The sequence below is a fragment of the Bufo gargarizans genome, chromosome 3 (genome assembly GCF_014858855.1).
Source record: "Bufo gargarizans isolate SCDJY-AF-19 chromosome 3, ASM1485885v1, whole genome shotgun sequence".
NCBI lineage: Eukaryota > Metazoa > Chordata > Amphibia > Anura > Bufonidae > Bufo > Bufo gargarizans.
The window spans coordinates 7,393,830-7,409,213 of NC_058082.1; the positions used below are offsets into that span (position 1 = coordinate 7,393,830).

The 15,384-nt window shown below is 46.2% G+C and overlaps 1 protein-coding gene across 3 annotated transcripts in view; it reads left to right on the plus strand.

Moving 5' to 3' along the window:
• The window catches only part of ARAP1 (ArfGAP with RhoGAP domain, ankyrin repeat and PH domain 1), a 125,247-nt gene that overhangs the window by 37,507 nt on the left and 72,356 nt on the right, over positions 1-15,384 (plus strand). For all 3 annotated transcript variants that reach the window (XM_044287367.1, XM_044287370.1, XM_044287368.1), the window contains exons 3-6: positions 2,347-2,480; positions 3,570-3,631; positions 4,798-4,907; positions 11,976-12,107. In XM_044287367.1, coding sequence (XP_044143302.1) covers positions 2,347-2,480; positions 3,570-3,631; positions 4,798-4,907; positions 11,976-12,107 — 438 coding nt within the window. The remainder of the gene's footprint in view (positions 1-2,346; positions 2,481-3,569; positions 3,632-4,797; positions 4,908-11,975; positions 12,108-15,384) is intronic.

Below are 15,384 nucleotides of genomic sequence, written 5' to 3' on the forward strand. Positions count from 1 at the left end.
TAATGTAGTAGATGTTACCTGCAGTCCTATGTAACACCACAAATAACACAGTAAAACCTCTCTGAGTACAGATAATGTAGTAGATGTCACCTGCAGTCCTATGTAACACCACAGATGACACAGTGATACCTCTCTGAGTACAGATAATGTAGTATATGTCACCTGCAGTCCTATGTAACACCACAGATAACACAGTGATAACTCTCCGAGTACAGATAATGTAGTAGATGTCACCTGCAGTCCTATGTAACACCACAGTCAAATATCTTCTATATAAAAAGAATCTTCACATAAAAGAGAGGATTCAAAATAAATATATTATATGATCCTTCAGGCGGAACATAATCGCCTCTAAGTTCTTTTATCGAGTATCTTAATTTGATTTGTGAAACAATTGTCTATGCAAAAATATATGTAATTTATTATACACAATACAAATCAAGAATATAAAATCAATACAATTGCAAAGACAAACAATGAAGCTGTAAAATAATACCCAAAATATGCCACACGGTGGTGCTAACACACCACTATCTCACCAGCACAGTACAACTTAAAGTTACTTATGTCAAAATGCCAATAATATACTTTTAATGAACAGACCAAATATTTATATACCAGGAGAAACTTAGGATCGTCTTTTTACCAAACAGGCTAGAACAACAAAACACGGATTAATATAGGAAAAATAAATGTTATTTCGTGACTCTGTTTCCCTATGACCAATCAAAAATCTATGATATTAATATGACAAAATATCCAGCTCAGCAATCAGGAATATAACTTCCCAAGGGTTTAGTCCTCTTTTCAAATAATGCCAGATTAGCAATATGCATTTTTGCTAAGAGAATAATCTGCATTATGGAGGCGCCTAACACTATATATTCCCACAACACTAAACTTTTGGCTATATACCAAGAGAAATATCTTATTAATATCACGAGCAAAAAGTACAGTATACGTTACCGCGTCAAAGAGTTTCAGATGGGACCAGTTCTCAAGAACTTTCCTAGTAGTCAAAATATAATCCAAGTTTCATTTAGTATATCTTTCTTGTGGTCAGTTTCCTTTTGTGAGTTTTTATTTTTGGTTTGAGAGTCCCTGATGCTCTGCACACGAGTAATTAATCCCCACCTTATCTAAGAATCATCCCCTTCTGGATTAGGGATTTACAATCGGGTAAGGTGGGTGTATTCGTATGCTAATAACACAATGATGTCATTTTAACCCTTGACTTGGTGTAAAAAAATGGTAAAATAATATAATATTGTCCATCTGCCTCCAGGTGGCACTGTTGTAACATCAGACTTTTAAGTGAAAACTTATATAACTGGCTTTATTATGTACCCTTTAACCTTCCTCAACGTATATCAAAGAGGAGGGATACTTCTCTGACACTCTGAAGTAATCTTTCCAGACTTACTGGTATCATTATGATTTTCCCAGACTCTTCAATTTATGGGTTTGATAAGAAGTACAGTGAGCCTTACACTCGCACCGTGGGTTTGTATATCTAACTGTCCAAGCTATTAAGTAACGACGCCTGGAATAACATTAGCTTTTCTGGAAAACTTCCATTAGCAGAAAACCTTAGTGCTTTCTATACCTTCTAAAACTATATCCACCTAGTGATATACACACACAGCATAAAGTATACCTTAATACTTGGTTATACTATATATCAATATTGCATATTATACATGAATTATTGATATGTTCATACTAAAAAGCTAAACAAATGCACACATGAATATATATAATACTTATGAATATATAACTAGACATCACACACCAGATGTGTCTTAAGGATATAAATTCTTATCTTGTCTTGGCTTAGCCATGAAACAAACATTGTTCCCTTCAGACGGACATGTCTGGAGAAGCCAGTATACTCCCTATAGATAAACCCATCTCTTTTAGCAATAACTTTTAAAGTACAATGTCCTTTATATTCACCATAACTCTTATATAAACTGAACTTGCCTTGAACTCATCTTGGCCTCTTCAGCCACATAACAGAACTTTGGTTCAAGCTGATTTCATTCTTAAAGGCAATGAGCATTCATTTTGGCTATAATATCATTAGATAATACTGTACACTCATGAAAATGCGCAACAACTCTGATAACTCCGATTGCAGATAATGTAGTAGATGTCACCCGCAGTCCTATGTAACACTACTGATAACACAGCGATAACTCTCTGAGTACAGATACTGTAGTAGATGTCACCCGCAGTCCTATGTAACACTACTGATAACACAGCGATAACTCTCTGAGTACAGATAATGTAGTAGATGTCATCTGCAGTCCTATGTAATTTATTTTCTGTTGCTTTCTTTTGCAGCCCATTGCCTGCATTGGATGAATCAAAAGTCGATGAGGGTCACATGTTCCCGTTTTATCCCATCCCTAAGCCATTTCCCCGTGTGATTTCCAGAGATCCACCTCTTACCCCAGTTCTGCGGCCCCCCCGTGATAGTAAGTAATGTCCATTACTTTAGAGGCAGATGGGTCTGTGGCAGGACAGAGGGGTCTGTGGCAGGACAGAGTAGTCTGGTGGAGGACAGAGTGGTCTGGTGGAGGACAGAGTGGTCTGGTGGAGGACAGAGTGGTCTGGTGGAGGACAGAGTGGTCTGGTGGAGGACAGAGTGGTCTGGTGGAGGACAGAGTGGTCTGGTGGAGGACAGAGTGGTCTGGTGGAGGACAGAGGGGTCTGGTGGAGGCCAGAGGGGTCTGGTGGAGGACAGAGGGGTCTGGTGGAGGCCAGAGTGGGTTCTGTGAGGAGGACAGAGTGGGTTCTGTGAGGAGGACAGAGTGGGTTCTGTGAGGAGGACAGAGTGGGTTCTGTGAGGAAAATAGAGGGTTCTGGGAGGAGAGGACAGAGGTGTCTGGGGGGGAGAGGACAGAGGCATCCAGGGGAGCACAGGGGGTCTGGTGGAGGACAGAGGGGTCTGTGGGAGGACAGAGGGGGTCTGTTCTTCTGCCCATATTGAGACCACTTGCACACATTCGGACAGACTGGGGCACAGTTACTAAGCACGGCTTTTTACCCCTGTCTTAGTTTCCACTGCTATAAGATTCATGCGCCTCGTCATAAATTAGGCGAATCTTTGGCAGTCCGTGCACCTGCAGTAAGAACTCTGCCTTCCCCTGGCTGGCGTAGTTCTTAGCTAACATTTGTGCCCGTCTCCAGGCGCAAATGTAAGTAAATTTACCAAGGCAGGAGTCCCAGCCCCGTCACGGCCCCTGATACGCCCAACTGGTGTACAAGGCGCAAAACCGGGCGCGTTCCAAAATTCTATTGCACGGCCGCACAGAAAAAGGGACTTGCGACACTTTTTATGTCTAAAAATGTCGCAAGTCCATTAGTAAATGTGCCCCAGTGTATGCATGTGTATTGGAGGTTTTCAGCATCTGAATGTAAAAACGATGGTCTAATTCAGTGACAGTAAGCAGAGGTTTTAAAATGTTGATTAATTGCACCAGCTATTAGCTGTAGCTGCAGACCTTGCTACGGTGGTTCAGTTTATAGTTCTGGATCTTCTTGTTTCTCTCTTGCTGTTTCAGATCCTCAGAAGCCGGAGACGCGACTCCCCGATCCTGGAAACATCTACGAGCTGAGCCGAGACGTAAGATTGAGACTAAGTTCACACCGCAAAATCAGCAGCAGATTAGCGGCAGATTACTAGCTGAAAACAGGCGGTTTTTGGTGGCAGATTTCTAATTTGGTGGAGGAAGTTTTAGTGGAGTTTTTGCAAGAGTGTTAGTAGAGTATTTGGCTGAGGTTTCTCTGCTTCTCCATTGACTTCTATGAAATTTGCTTCCAAGAAGTAACGTGATTTCTCAGCCTCGACTGTGTGCACGATGAGGAGTTTTTAAAATTAAAGTTTTTCCGCTGCTGAATCGGAGGCAGATTGGCCTGACGCGGCTGAGATGAGAAGTGTAAGGATAAATCTGGCATTAGCTGCTGTCCTCATATCTGATGTTACTGACACATTATACACATCAGCGTCTGGATGGTCATGTGGCCTCCTTTTACTTTTTAAAGGGCCGGTACTCCACCTTCTGAATCATTGCACCATGAAATCTTCTGTGACTTTCTAATACACTTTGTGTTTCGTTTCCTTGTCCTGAGAATCGGGAGGAAATGAGTAAGTAACAGAAGGTTTCATTGTACAGACCTCATCATGTGGAGGTTAGTTTCCCTTTAAAGGGTAGGGTAACTGTCATATTTTTTATTTTATTTGCTAGTTTGCTAGGCACGTATACCTGAATGATTATCAAAAGATCTGTAATTGCCTTATAATAACAGCTTTCATTAATGTCCTCTGTCCCTTTGCACTGCTCCCTTAAAAGACCGTTGCTAGGGCTCGTCTGTCTTCCCTTTAGTATAAACAGAAGACGGAGGGGCGGTCCTTCACACTGCATGTCTGCATTAGGCTTCAGAGTGAGGAGGCGTGTCTCTCAGTAATCCAATTTGATTGGCTGGCAGGAAGCTGCTGGCTACAGCAAGTGTGTATGGGAAGTGAGGGAAAGCAGTTTTGGCCTCAGAGAACTGGCAGAGGAGCCATCTTAAGAAGGTCCTCATATTGTAAATGTTTAAACAGCCGTAACTAAGGGAAAAACTCAAGCAAAACAGTGGTATGTGAAGAAACTAAAGATTGCTTTATGCATAATGCTGCTGCAGCAGTAACATATGCTAAAATAGATTTTTTTATGAAAACATGACAGTTACCCTTTAATTCACGTTGCTGCTGTCTGTGACGCCTGCGCTGTAATTCTTGTTCCCTCACAGATTGGCGGAATCGTTCTCACTGGTTACCGGCAGCTGAACGCGAACATCGCAGATACCAATGACGACAAGACGGAGATGGGCGATGACGACTACGAGGACATTGAGTCTGTGTATGTTTATCCTTTACCTTCACATAAGGGTCCATTCACACGTCCGCAAATGGGTCCGCATCCGTTCTGCAATATCGGGAACGGGTGCAGAGCCATTCATTCTCTATGGGGCCGGAAGAGATGCAGAAGAGCACACGATGTGCTCTCCGCATCCGCACTTCCGGGCCGCGGCTCCTCCAAAAAATAGAACATGTCCTATTCTTGTCCGCATTTATGGACAAGAATAGGCAGTTCTATGGGGGGGGGTGCCGGCCGGGTGTATTGCGGATCCACAATACACTACGGATGTGTGAATAAACCCTAAAGCTGGGGATAAGAGATAAGCGGCGTGGAGTCCCATAGACATCATAGTCATGCCATGGTTTTCAGAATAATTCTATGTGAGCTCCATTAGCCTCTCACACCAACCCCCAGACATATGCGGTTACATACTTGTTCTTTTTATCCACATTATGTTTTCTTTTTCTCTCTTATTTTTCTTTCTCCTTTACTACCAGGCAACCACTAAGGGGAGCTCACTGCATACAGATGTATGTATACCTTTGCCATTGAATTCAATGCAGCTGTATGCATCTGTAGGTGAAGAGCTCCCCCTTGTGGTGACTGCTGGCAGAAAGACTTCTCATTTCACCTCTACTGCAGTGTGAGTGGGGGAAGTAGCTGGGATTGGAGTGGTACAGGGGAAGCGTGGCGGGGGAGAGCAGTGTGAGTGGGAGAAGTAGCTGGGATTGGAGTGGTACAGGGGAAGCGTGGCGGGGGAGAGCAGTGTGAGTGGGAGAAGTAGCTGGGATTGGAGTGGTACAGGGGAAGCGTGGCGGGGGAGAGCAGTGTGAGTGGGAGAAGTAGCTGGGATTGGAGTGGTACAGGGGAAGCGTGGCGGGGGAGAGCAGTGTGAGTGGGGGAAGTAGCTGGGATTGGAGTGGTACAGGGGAAGCGTGGCAGGGGAGAGCAGTGTGAGTGGGGGAAGTAGCTGGGATTGGAGTGGTACAGGGGAAGCGTGGCAGGGGAGAGCAGTGTGAGTGGGGGAAGTAGCTGGGATTGGAGTGGTACAGGGGAAGCGTGGCGGGGGAGGCACGGAGTAGGGAGGGAAATGAAGGAGAGGCATGGGCACACGGGTGAGGAGCAGGCAGCCCCCCTCTGCTGTTGTATCTACACAAAAGGTGAAATGCTGGGCAAAGTTTACTTCAGGAGGTCCCTGATAGGAGGGGATGAAGGGGAAGACGCCAGGGTCCATCTTCTCCACAGCCTCAGCGGTTTACGCAGACAACTTTCTATCCATGTGGAGTCAGGATTGTCGCTGATTGCGCCGCTTTTGCCTGTTTTTTTCCATTGGCATGGCTTCAGTATTTCATCAGTTTTTCACGTCCTTCATAAACAAATTTTCCTTACCCAGTCTTTTGACGTCCTTGGCGATGGGCATGGCTGGGTGGCGCTGTGGAGAGCGGGGGCAGGCTGAAGAGGCGGTAGCGGTCACTCTGGCGCTCGCTATTTTGGTGACATTTTCCACTTCTTTTTAGCGCCTCTGATCTGTGAAAACGGACTGCCCAAAGATGGAGTCTGTGCACCGTCCTTTTTTATTTTTATGGTACCTGCCGTCACCCCACCACTGAATACATCCCTAATATCAGGAGGTGCCATTCATTCTGGGTGTGTTCTGCAAGGATCACTGGTGTGTTCTGCCTGTAGGGGGCGCTAGTGGCTGGGGGTCCCTGGGTCCTGACAATGATCTTCCTCAATATTCTTCAGGGCGTCTGCATGTTATACATAGTAAGGTCTGGTATGTGCACAGTTTATGTAGGGTATGTCAGGAATGGGAAACGGCTGTGCCTCGTGCCTCATTATGTGTCTCATCCTCTGCTGCTACCTCGGCAATATCACTGTCACTCACTGTAAAGAGACACTGCCAAAGTAGAGGCCCCTGAGGTGTGTGACGGCCCCATGTCCTGTTGTACTGTGGAATGTCAGAGTGCCCCCCCCCCTTTATGACTATCGCTGCGAGGTCCTCATTGTTGTGCCCCTCACCCGCCTGCCTGTCGGGATGGATGAGGCGTCTGCGCACAGGTAGTAATTCCCTGTAATATACTGTATCCTGGAAATATGGCAGGATCTGGCGGGACCAGAGCCGGGGGTCTATACCAGAGCATAGTGGGGTCTGCTGTACTGATGTATCTAATTGTGTGTGATACTGACTATTCCTGTCATGTGTGATACTGTCTGCTGAGCTGTGTATCTAATCCTATCCTGTGTGATACTGTCTGCTGAGCGGTGTATCTAATCCTATCCTGTGTGATACTGACTGCTGAGCTGTGTATCTAATCCTATCCTGTGTGATACTGTCTGCTGAGCTGTGTATCTAATCCTATCCTGTGTGATACTGTCTGCTGAGCTGTGTATCTAATCCTACCCTGTGTGATAGTCTGCTGAGCTGTGTATCTAATCCTGTCCTGTGTGATACTGTCTGCTGAGCTGTGTATCTAATCCTGTCCTGTGTGATACTGTCTGCTGAGCTGTGTATCTAATCCTATCCTGTGTGATACTGTCTCCTGAGCTGTGTATCTAATCCTATCCTGTGTGATATGACTGCTGTGCTGGTGTACTAATCCTATCCTGTGTGATACTGTCTGCTGCTGTGTATCTAATCCTATCCTGTGTGATACTGTCTGCTGAGCTGTGTATCTAATCCTATCCTGTGTGATACTGTCTGCTGAGCTGTGTATCTAATCCTATCCTGTGTGATACTGTCTGCTGAGCTGTGTATCTAATCCTATCCTGTGTGATACTGTCTGCTGAGCTGTGTATCTAATCCTATCCTGTGTGATACTGTCTGCTGAGCTGTGTATCTAATCCTATCCTGTGTGATACTGTCTGCTGAGCTGTGTATCTAATCCTATCCTGTGTGATACTGTCTGCTGAGCTGTGTATCTAATCCTATCCTGTGTGATACTGTCTGCTGAGCTGTGTATCTAATCCTATCCTGTGTGATACTGTCTGCTGAGCTGTGTATCTAATCCTATCCTGTGTGATACTGTCTGCTGAGCTGTGTATCTAATCCTATCCTGTGTGATACTGTCTGCTGAGCTGTGTATCTAATCCTATCCTGTGTGATACTGTCTGCTGAGCTGTGTATCTAATCCTATCCTGTGTGATACTGTCTGCTGAGCTGTGTATCTAATCCTATCCTGTGTGATACTGTCTGCTGAGCTGTGTATCTAATCCTATCCTGTGTGATACTGTCTGCTGAGCTGTGTATCTAATCCTATCCTGTGTGATACTGTCTGCTGAGCTGTGTATCTAATCCTATCCTGTGTGATACTGTCTGCTGAGCTGTGTATCTAATCCTATCCTGTGTGATACTGTCTGCTGAGCTGTGTATCTAATCCTATCCTGTGTGATACTGTCTGCTGAGCTGTGTATCTAATCCTATCCTGTGTGATACTGTCTGCTGAGCTGTGTATCTAATCCTATCCTGTGTGATACTGTCTGCTGAGCTGTGTATCTAATCCTATCCTGTGTGATACTGTCTGCTGAGCTGTGTATCTAATCCTATCCTGTGTGATACTGTCTGCTGAGCTGTGTATCTAATCCTATCCTGTGTGATACTGTCTGCTGAGCTGTGTATCTAATCCTATCCTGTGTGATACTGTCTGCTGAGCTGTGTATCTAATCCTATCCTGTGTGATACTGTCTGCTGAGCTGTGTATCTAATCCTATCCTGTGTGATACTGTCTGCTGAGCTGTGTATCTAATCCTATCCTGTGTGATACTGTCTGCTGAGCTGTGTATCTAATCCTATCCTGTGTGATACTGTCTGCTGAGCTGTGTATCTAATCCTATCCTGTGTGATACTGTCTGCTGAGCTGTGTATCTAATCCTATCCTGTGTGATACTGTCTGCTGAGCTGTGTATCTAATCCTATCCTGTGTGATACTGTCTGCTGAGCTGTGTATCTAATCCTATCCTGTGTGATACTGTCTGCTGAGCTGTGTATCTAATCCTATCCTGTGTGATACTGTCTGCTGAGCTGTGTATCTAATCCTATCCTGTGTGATACTGTCTGCTGAGCTGTGTATCTAATCCTATCCTGTGTGATACTGTCTGCTGAGCTGTGTATCTAATCCTATCCTGTGTGATACTGTCTGCTGAGCTGTGTATCTAATCCTATCCTGTGTGATACTGTCTGCTGAGCTGTGTATCTAATCCTATCCTGTGTGATACTGTCTGCTGAGCTGTGTATCTAATCCTATCCTGTGTGATACTGTCTGCTGAGCTGTGTATCTAATCCTATCCTGTGTGATACTGACTGCTGAGCTGTGTATCTAATCCTATCCTGTGTGATACTGATCTGCTGAGCTGTGTATCTAATCCTATCCTGTGTGATACTGTCTGCTGAGCTGTGTATCTAATCCTATCCTGTGTGATACTGATCTGCTGAGCTGTGTATCTAATCCTATCCTGTGTGATACTGTCTGCTGAGCTGTGTATCTAATCCTATCCTGTGTGATACTGTCTGCTGAGCTGTGTATCTAATCCTATCCTGTGTGATACTGACTGCTGAGCTGTGTATCTAATCCTATCCTGTGTGATACTGTCTGCTGAGCTGTGTATCTAATCCTACCCTGTGTGATACTGTCTGCTGAGCTGTGTATCTAATCCTATCCTGTGTGATACTGTCTGCTGAGCTGTGTATCTAATCCTATCCTGTGTGATACTGACTGCTGAGCTGTGTATCTAATCCTATCCTGTGTGATACTGTCTGCTGAGCTGTGTATCTAATCCTATCCTGTGTGATACTGACTGCTGAGCTGTGTATCTAATCCTATCCTGTGTGATACTGACTGCTGAGCTGTGTATCTAATCCTACCCTGTGTGATACTGTCTGCTGAGCTGTGTATCTAATCCTATCCTGTGTGATACTGTCTGCTGAGCTGTGTATCTAATCCTATCCTGTGTGATACTGTCTGCTGAGCCGTGTATCTAATCCTATCCTGTGTGATACAGTCTGCTGAGCTCCTGTATCTAATCCTGTCCTGTGTGATACTGTCTGCTGAGCCGTGTATCTAATCCTATCCTGTGTGATACTGTCTGCTGAGCTGTGTATCTAATCCTATCCTGTGTGGTACTGTCTGCTGAGCTGTGTATCTAATCCTATCCTGTGTGATACTGTCTGCTGAGCTGTGTATCTAATCCTATCCTGTGTGATACTGTCTGCTGAGCCGTGTATCTAATCCTATCCTGTGTGATACTGTCTGCTGAGCTGTGTATCTAATCCTCTCCTGTGTGATACTGTCTGCTGAGCCGTGTATCTAATCCTATCCTGTGTGATACCGTCTGCTGAGCTGTGTATCTAATCCTATCCTGTGTGATACTGTCTGCTGAGCTGTGTATCTAATCCTATCCTGTGTGATACTGTCTGCTGAGCTGTGTATCTAATCCTCTCCTGTGTGATACTGTCTGCTGAGCTGTGTATCTAATCCTATCCTGTGTGATACTGTCTGCTGAGCTGTGTATCTAATCCTACCCTGTGTGATACTGGCTGCTGAGCTGTGTATCTAATCCTACCCTGTGTGATACTGCCTGCACACAGCACTATTTCCCCATGGTTGCTGGGCACAGTGAGGCCTGGCACTGGGTGTGCACAGGGCGGTGCCAGTGTCGGTGCCCACATATCCTTCTGTAAATATTTAACATTTCGGGTTCCATTAAGTCACATGAGAAGCAGAAGTCATTGTGTCGCAGCGGCGTCTGGAGGGTTAATGCGGCAGGCTCCCCCGCGCTGGTTCTGAACTGGATGGACGGGTTTGGGATAAGTTACTTCACTGCAGGAAGTTTGCAGAGTTTAGTTACTTTCTGGGAATCGGGGGCAGTGGTGAGTACGATGGTGGTGGTGGTTGTGTACACTGGATCAGGTGAGGAATGTGTGGAAGCTGGCGTACATCACAAGGGGGAGGGGCTGTGACAACCTGAATATGAGCATCCAATGGAAGGTGATCCGATCTGTTGTCAGGTTAGAGTTAGACCCTATGGCTCTGCTTATACTGGGCATGACCCTGGCATGTGCAGGCAACCTGATGTCCACAGGAGCCGCAGTCTGCCCCCTGCTGTCCGGGGTTATAAGGGTCCAGGGGGCTACAGCTTCCCAGGACTGCAGACGATCCACGTTCACTGCCTCTGCCAGCAGGTGCTGTTTATGGCAGACTGTAGTATAAGGTGTGTGCATCTCATGTCTGATCACATCATTATATCAGTGATGTCATCAGCGGGGGCGGGGCTGTGACTACCTCTCAGACAGGATATACAGACAGGTTGTCAGCAGTAATAGATGTTCCTGTAGTATACGGTGTGGGGGTCTCATGTCTGATCACATCATTATATCACTGATGTCATAAGCAGGGGGCGGGGCTGTGACTACCTCTCAGACAGGATATACAGGCAGGTTGTCAGATGTTCCTGTAGTATACGGTGTGTGCATCTCATGTCTGATCACATGTCATTATATCAGTGATGTCATCAGCAGGGGCGGGGCTGTGACTACCTCCCAGACATGATATACAGGCAGGTTGTCAGATGTTCCTGTAGTATAAGGTGTGTGCATCTCATGTCTGATCACATCATTATATCAGTGATGTCATCAGCAGGGGGCGGGGCTGTGACTACCTCTCAGACAGGATATACAGGCAGGTTGTCAGATGTTCCTGTAGTATACGGTGTGTGCATCTCATGTCTGATCACATGTCATTATATCAGTGATGTCATCAGCAGGGGCGGGGCTGTGACTACCTCCCAGACATGATATACAGGCAGGTTGTCAGATGTTCCTGTAGTATTAGGTGTGTGCATCTCATGTCTGATCACATGTCATTATATCAGTGATGTCATCAGCAGGGGGCGGGGCTGTGACTACCTCTCAGACAGGATATACAGGCAGGTTGTCCGATGTCCCTGTAGTATACAGTGTGGGGGTCTCGGGTCACGCCAGTATTTTTCCAGAATTTCCCCTCCATCTCATGATGTGACGCTGTATGTACATCTGCTGTCCCGCTTACTCATGGCGGTATCTTCTTGCTGCAGGCAGGCTGATGGCGGTCTGAGCGCCTCTCCGTCCTTGGGGATCTCCGGCGGGAACATGGACGGTGGAGAATGGTCTACACAGCAGACGGCGGTCATCAAGGCAGGATGGCTGGACAAGAACCCGCCGCAGGGGTGAGCGCTCCGCCCAGTGGGCCCATAATGATAATCAGAACTTCTGCAACTTCCTAATAGACCTTGTTCCCCCTTGTCAACATCTCTGCTTGCTGTCAGTGACTGGTAACACTCTTGATTCTCCCTAATAGTTTTCACAGATGAAGGTTTGTTACCATGTATCAGTCTTAAGAAATCCTGCACAAGATATGTTTAAGTCTCACACAGTGTAACAACCCATCAGCTGTGTGGACGGGACGGGGACACGACATTCGTTCCTTATTGGAGGGGGGTCCCGCAGTCCTCAGAATTAAAGGGCTTGTCCAGTTCAGAAAACCCATGTTATACCCCTTATTAAGGCGTTGTGGGGTCCTTTGCTCACGACCCCCATCTCTTGGTCAGAGTGGAGAGTGGTTATAAAGGGGGTCTCTGGAGTCCTGACCTGCATCACACAGACCACCTACTGGGGTTAAAGGGCACAGTGTAATGCTTCATCTCTCCTGTGGAGGCGCTGCAGAGACACTGAACCCTCCAGATCTCCTGAGCAGTCACTTCTCTGAGGATCCTGGTTCTGAACAAGCAGGGGCTGCGGGCGGCCCTCACATCTGAGACTCCTTCATCTCCCTCCGCCCTTCATTTTGTCTGTATGTTCTCTCTGACATCTGAACACCTCCTCCTCCCCCTTCTCTGGTTTGGGTTTGAGATTCTTCTTCACACTGGGGATTACCACACCCATCATCCTCCGTGAGATGCTGCAGCTGCGCTCCGATAACTGGGCCAGCGATCAGCGCATTTTTCTCATCTGCGCTCCAGTCTTTCTTCTCTAAAGTCACGTTCAGGGAAAATCCAGAAAGTCTGATAATCCGGCTCAGATCAGCGGAGCATAGTGGATCTTCTCTGTGAGCAGAAGAGACTGCGATATGAGCGTCCAATAACCTGGAATATCTGATAATCCAGCGACTCCCAGGTTCCACTAATGGCAGAGTATTTACCGTAGCTATACACAATGGGGGTCATTTATCAAACACTGGTTTTTGACCCCAGTCTAACAGCCCCGGGGGGACGCAGGACATAGACGAGGAGCTCCCCCGGACACTTGGAGCTCCCTGGCTGGGATAGTCTTCACTCCTCCTTAATGCCTGTTTCCTGGAGTGAATGTTAGTACATTTTCCGATACCGCGGCTCCCACCTCTTCCAAGTGGCGTAAAAATGACTTTGTGATAACATTTTGTGACACGGACGTTTAAAAAGTCACAACAAGGGGTAAGCTTCTCAATAAATGACCCCCAATGAGTCCGCTCCTCGATCAGACAGCAACTCCAGCCGGACTACGGTGATCGCGTCTCCCCAGGCTTGGCACTCAGGGTGTTGCTTGGCACTCAGGGTGTTGCTTGGCACTCAGGGTGTTGCAGACAGGTTGAAGCTAGCGTGAGTCTCGGTGATGCACAACCCTTCAGGCTGGCTGACGTTGGCAGCGTGGCACTGCCCTCTAGAGCATGCGGTGCCCTTCACAGCGCGCAGCACGCAGCTCCTTGTAGTCATTTCATGCTCTGTGGCCGGGGCTCATGTATATGTCGTCGCTTCACCTTGAGGCTCATACAGTATATACTGCAGTACTTCCTCACACCCATATATACCATATAGCCATATAATGCTGCCCAGCCATATATAATGGAGCCCAGCCATACTGCTGTATACTGTAGTACTGCCCAGCCATGTATACTACTGTGCAGTCATATAGTGCTGGGCAGCCATATGTAGTGCTGCATAGCCATATAGCCATGTATCGCTGCCCAGCCAAATCCAGCACTGCACAGCCATATAGGTATTTAACATATCGCCATATAACATATAGCCATATAATGCTGCACAGCCAGATAGCCATATAACATACAGCCATATGTAGTGCTGCCCCGCCATATATAATGGAGCCCAGCCATACTGCCACATAGTACTGCCCAGCCATATATACTACACAGTCATATAGCTATATATACTGCTTTCCAGCCAGATATACTGCTGCATAGCCATATAGCTATATACCATATAGCCATGTATCGCTGCCCAGACATATCCAGAACTGCATAGCCATATAGGTATATAACATATAGCCATATAATGCTGCACAGACATATAGGTATATAACCATATAGCTATAAATCATACAGCCATATAATGCTACCCAGCCAGATATAGTGCTGCACCGCCATATAGCTAGATACCATATAGCCATATAATGCTGCCAAGCCATATATAATGGAGCCCAGCCATACTGCCATATACTGTAGTACTGCCGAGCCATGTATACTACTGCGCAGTCATATAGTGCTGGCCAGCCATATAGCCATATATACTGCTGCCCAGCCATATATAATGGAGCCCGGCCATACTGCCATATACTGTAGTACTGCCAAGCCATGTATACTACTGCGCAGTCATATAGTGATGGCCAGCCATATATACTGCTGCCCAGCCATATATAATGGAGCCCGGCCATGCTGCCACATAGTACTGCCCCGCCATATATGCTACGCAGTCATATAGCCATATATTCTGCTTTCCAGCCATATAGTGCTGCCCAGTAAAGTGAACTAGGAGGCATCCAGGAAGATGCACCAATGAGCGGCCAAGTCACTGCTCCGATCTAAATCCCATCAAGATGCTGTGGGGGATGGGTAACGCTGTGCATGCAAGAAACTCCTGAAGCATCGCACTCCACCGTCGCGGAGAGACAAATATGAAACACCTGCCGGGCGGAGGTCATTCCTTCAAAAAGGGGAAAACATCAGGAATTAGAGCCAAGGGGCCAATTACTGTGAATACAGGATTGTAAAGCCCTTACTCAGCTCCGTCACCTGTACGTTGTGTGTGAATGAAGGTCAGATACTGGTCTGTCCACATATGGTAAAACATCCATTACCTTGGGTGCCCTTACTTTTTCATATGACTATATATGCCCATAGTCCTCCATTAGACTGGAGTCCATCATATCTCATACAATGCACAACAGCACAGTATTCTATAGGGCGGCGCCATGAGCTGTAATATTCTGCATCTTAAGAAGTAACTGGAGAGCAGAAAAATTGTGGATGCTGCTTTGGATGTGAGTAGAGTATACAGTGTAACAGAAGTCTGTAATCTCGGGGCTGAAGATCTGCTTTAAGCTGATCTCAACGCAGTGAAATTTATAAAATACAACTGCAACATCAGCATTCTTTAATTTCAGAAATATTCTGTTCTGTTTTGTGTAAATTTATATTGGGGAAGTTCTATTATTTTCTTATATTTGCATAAACAT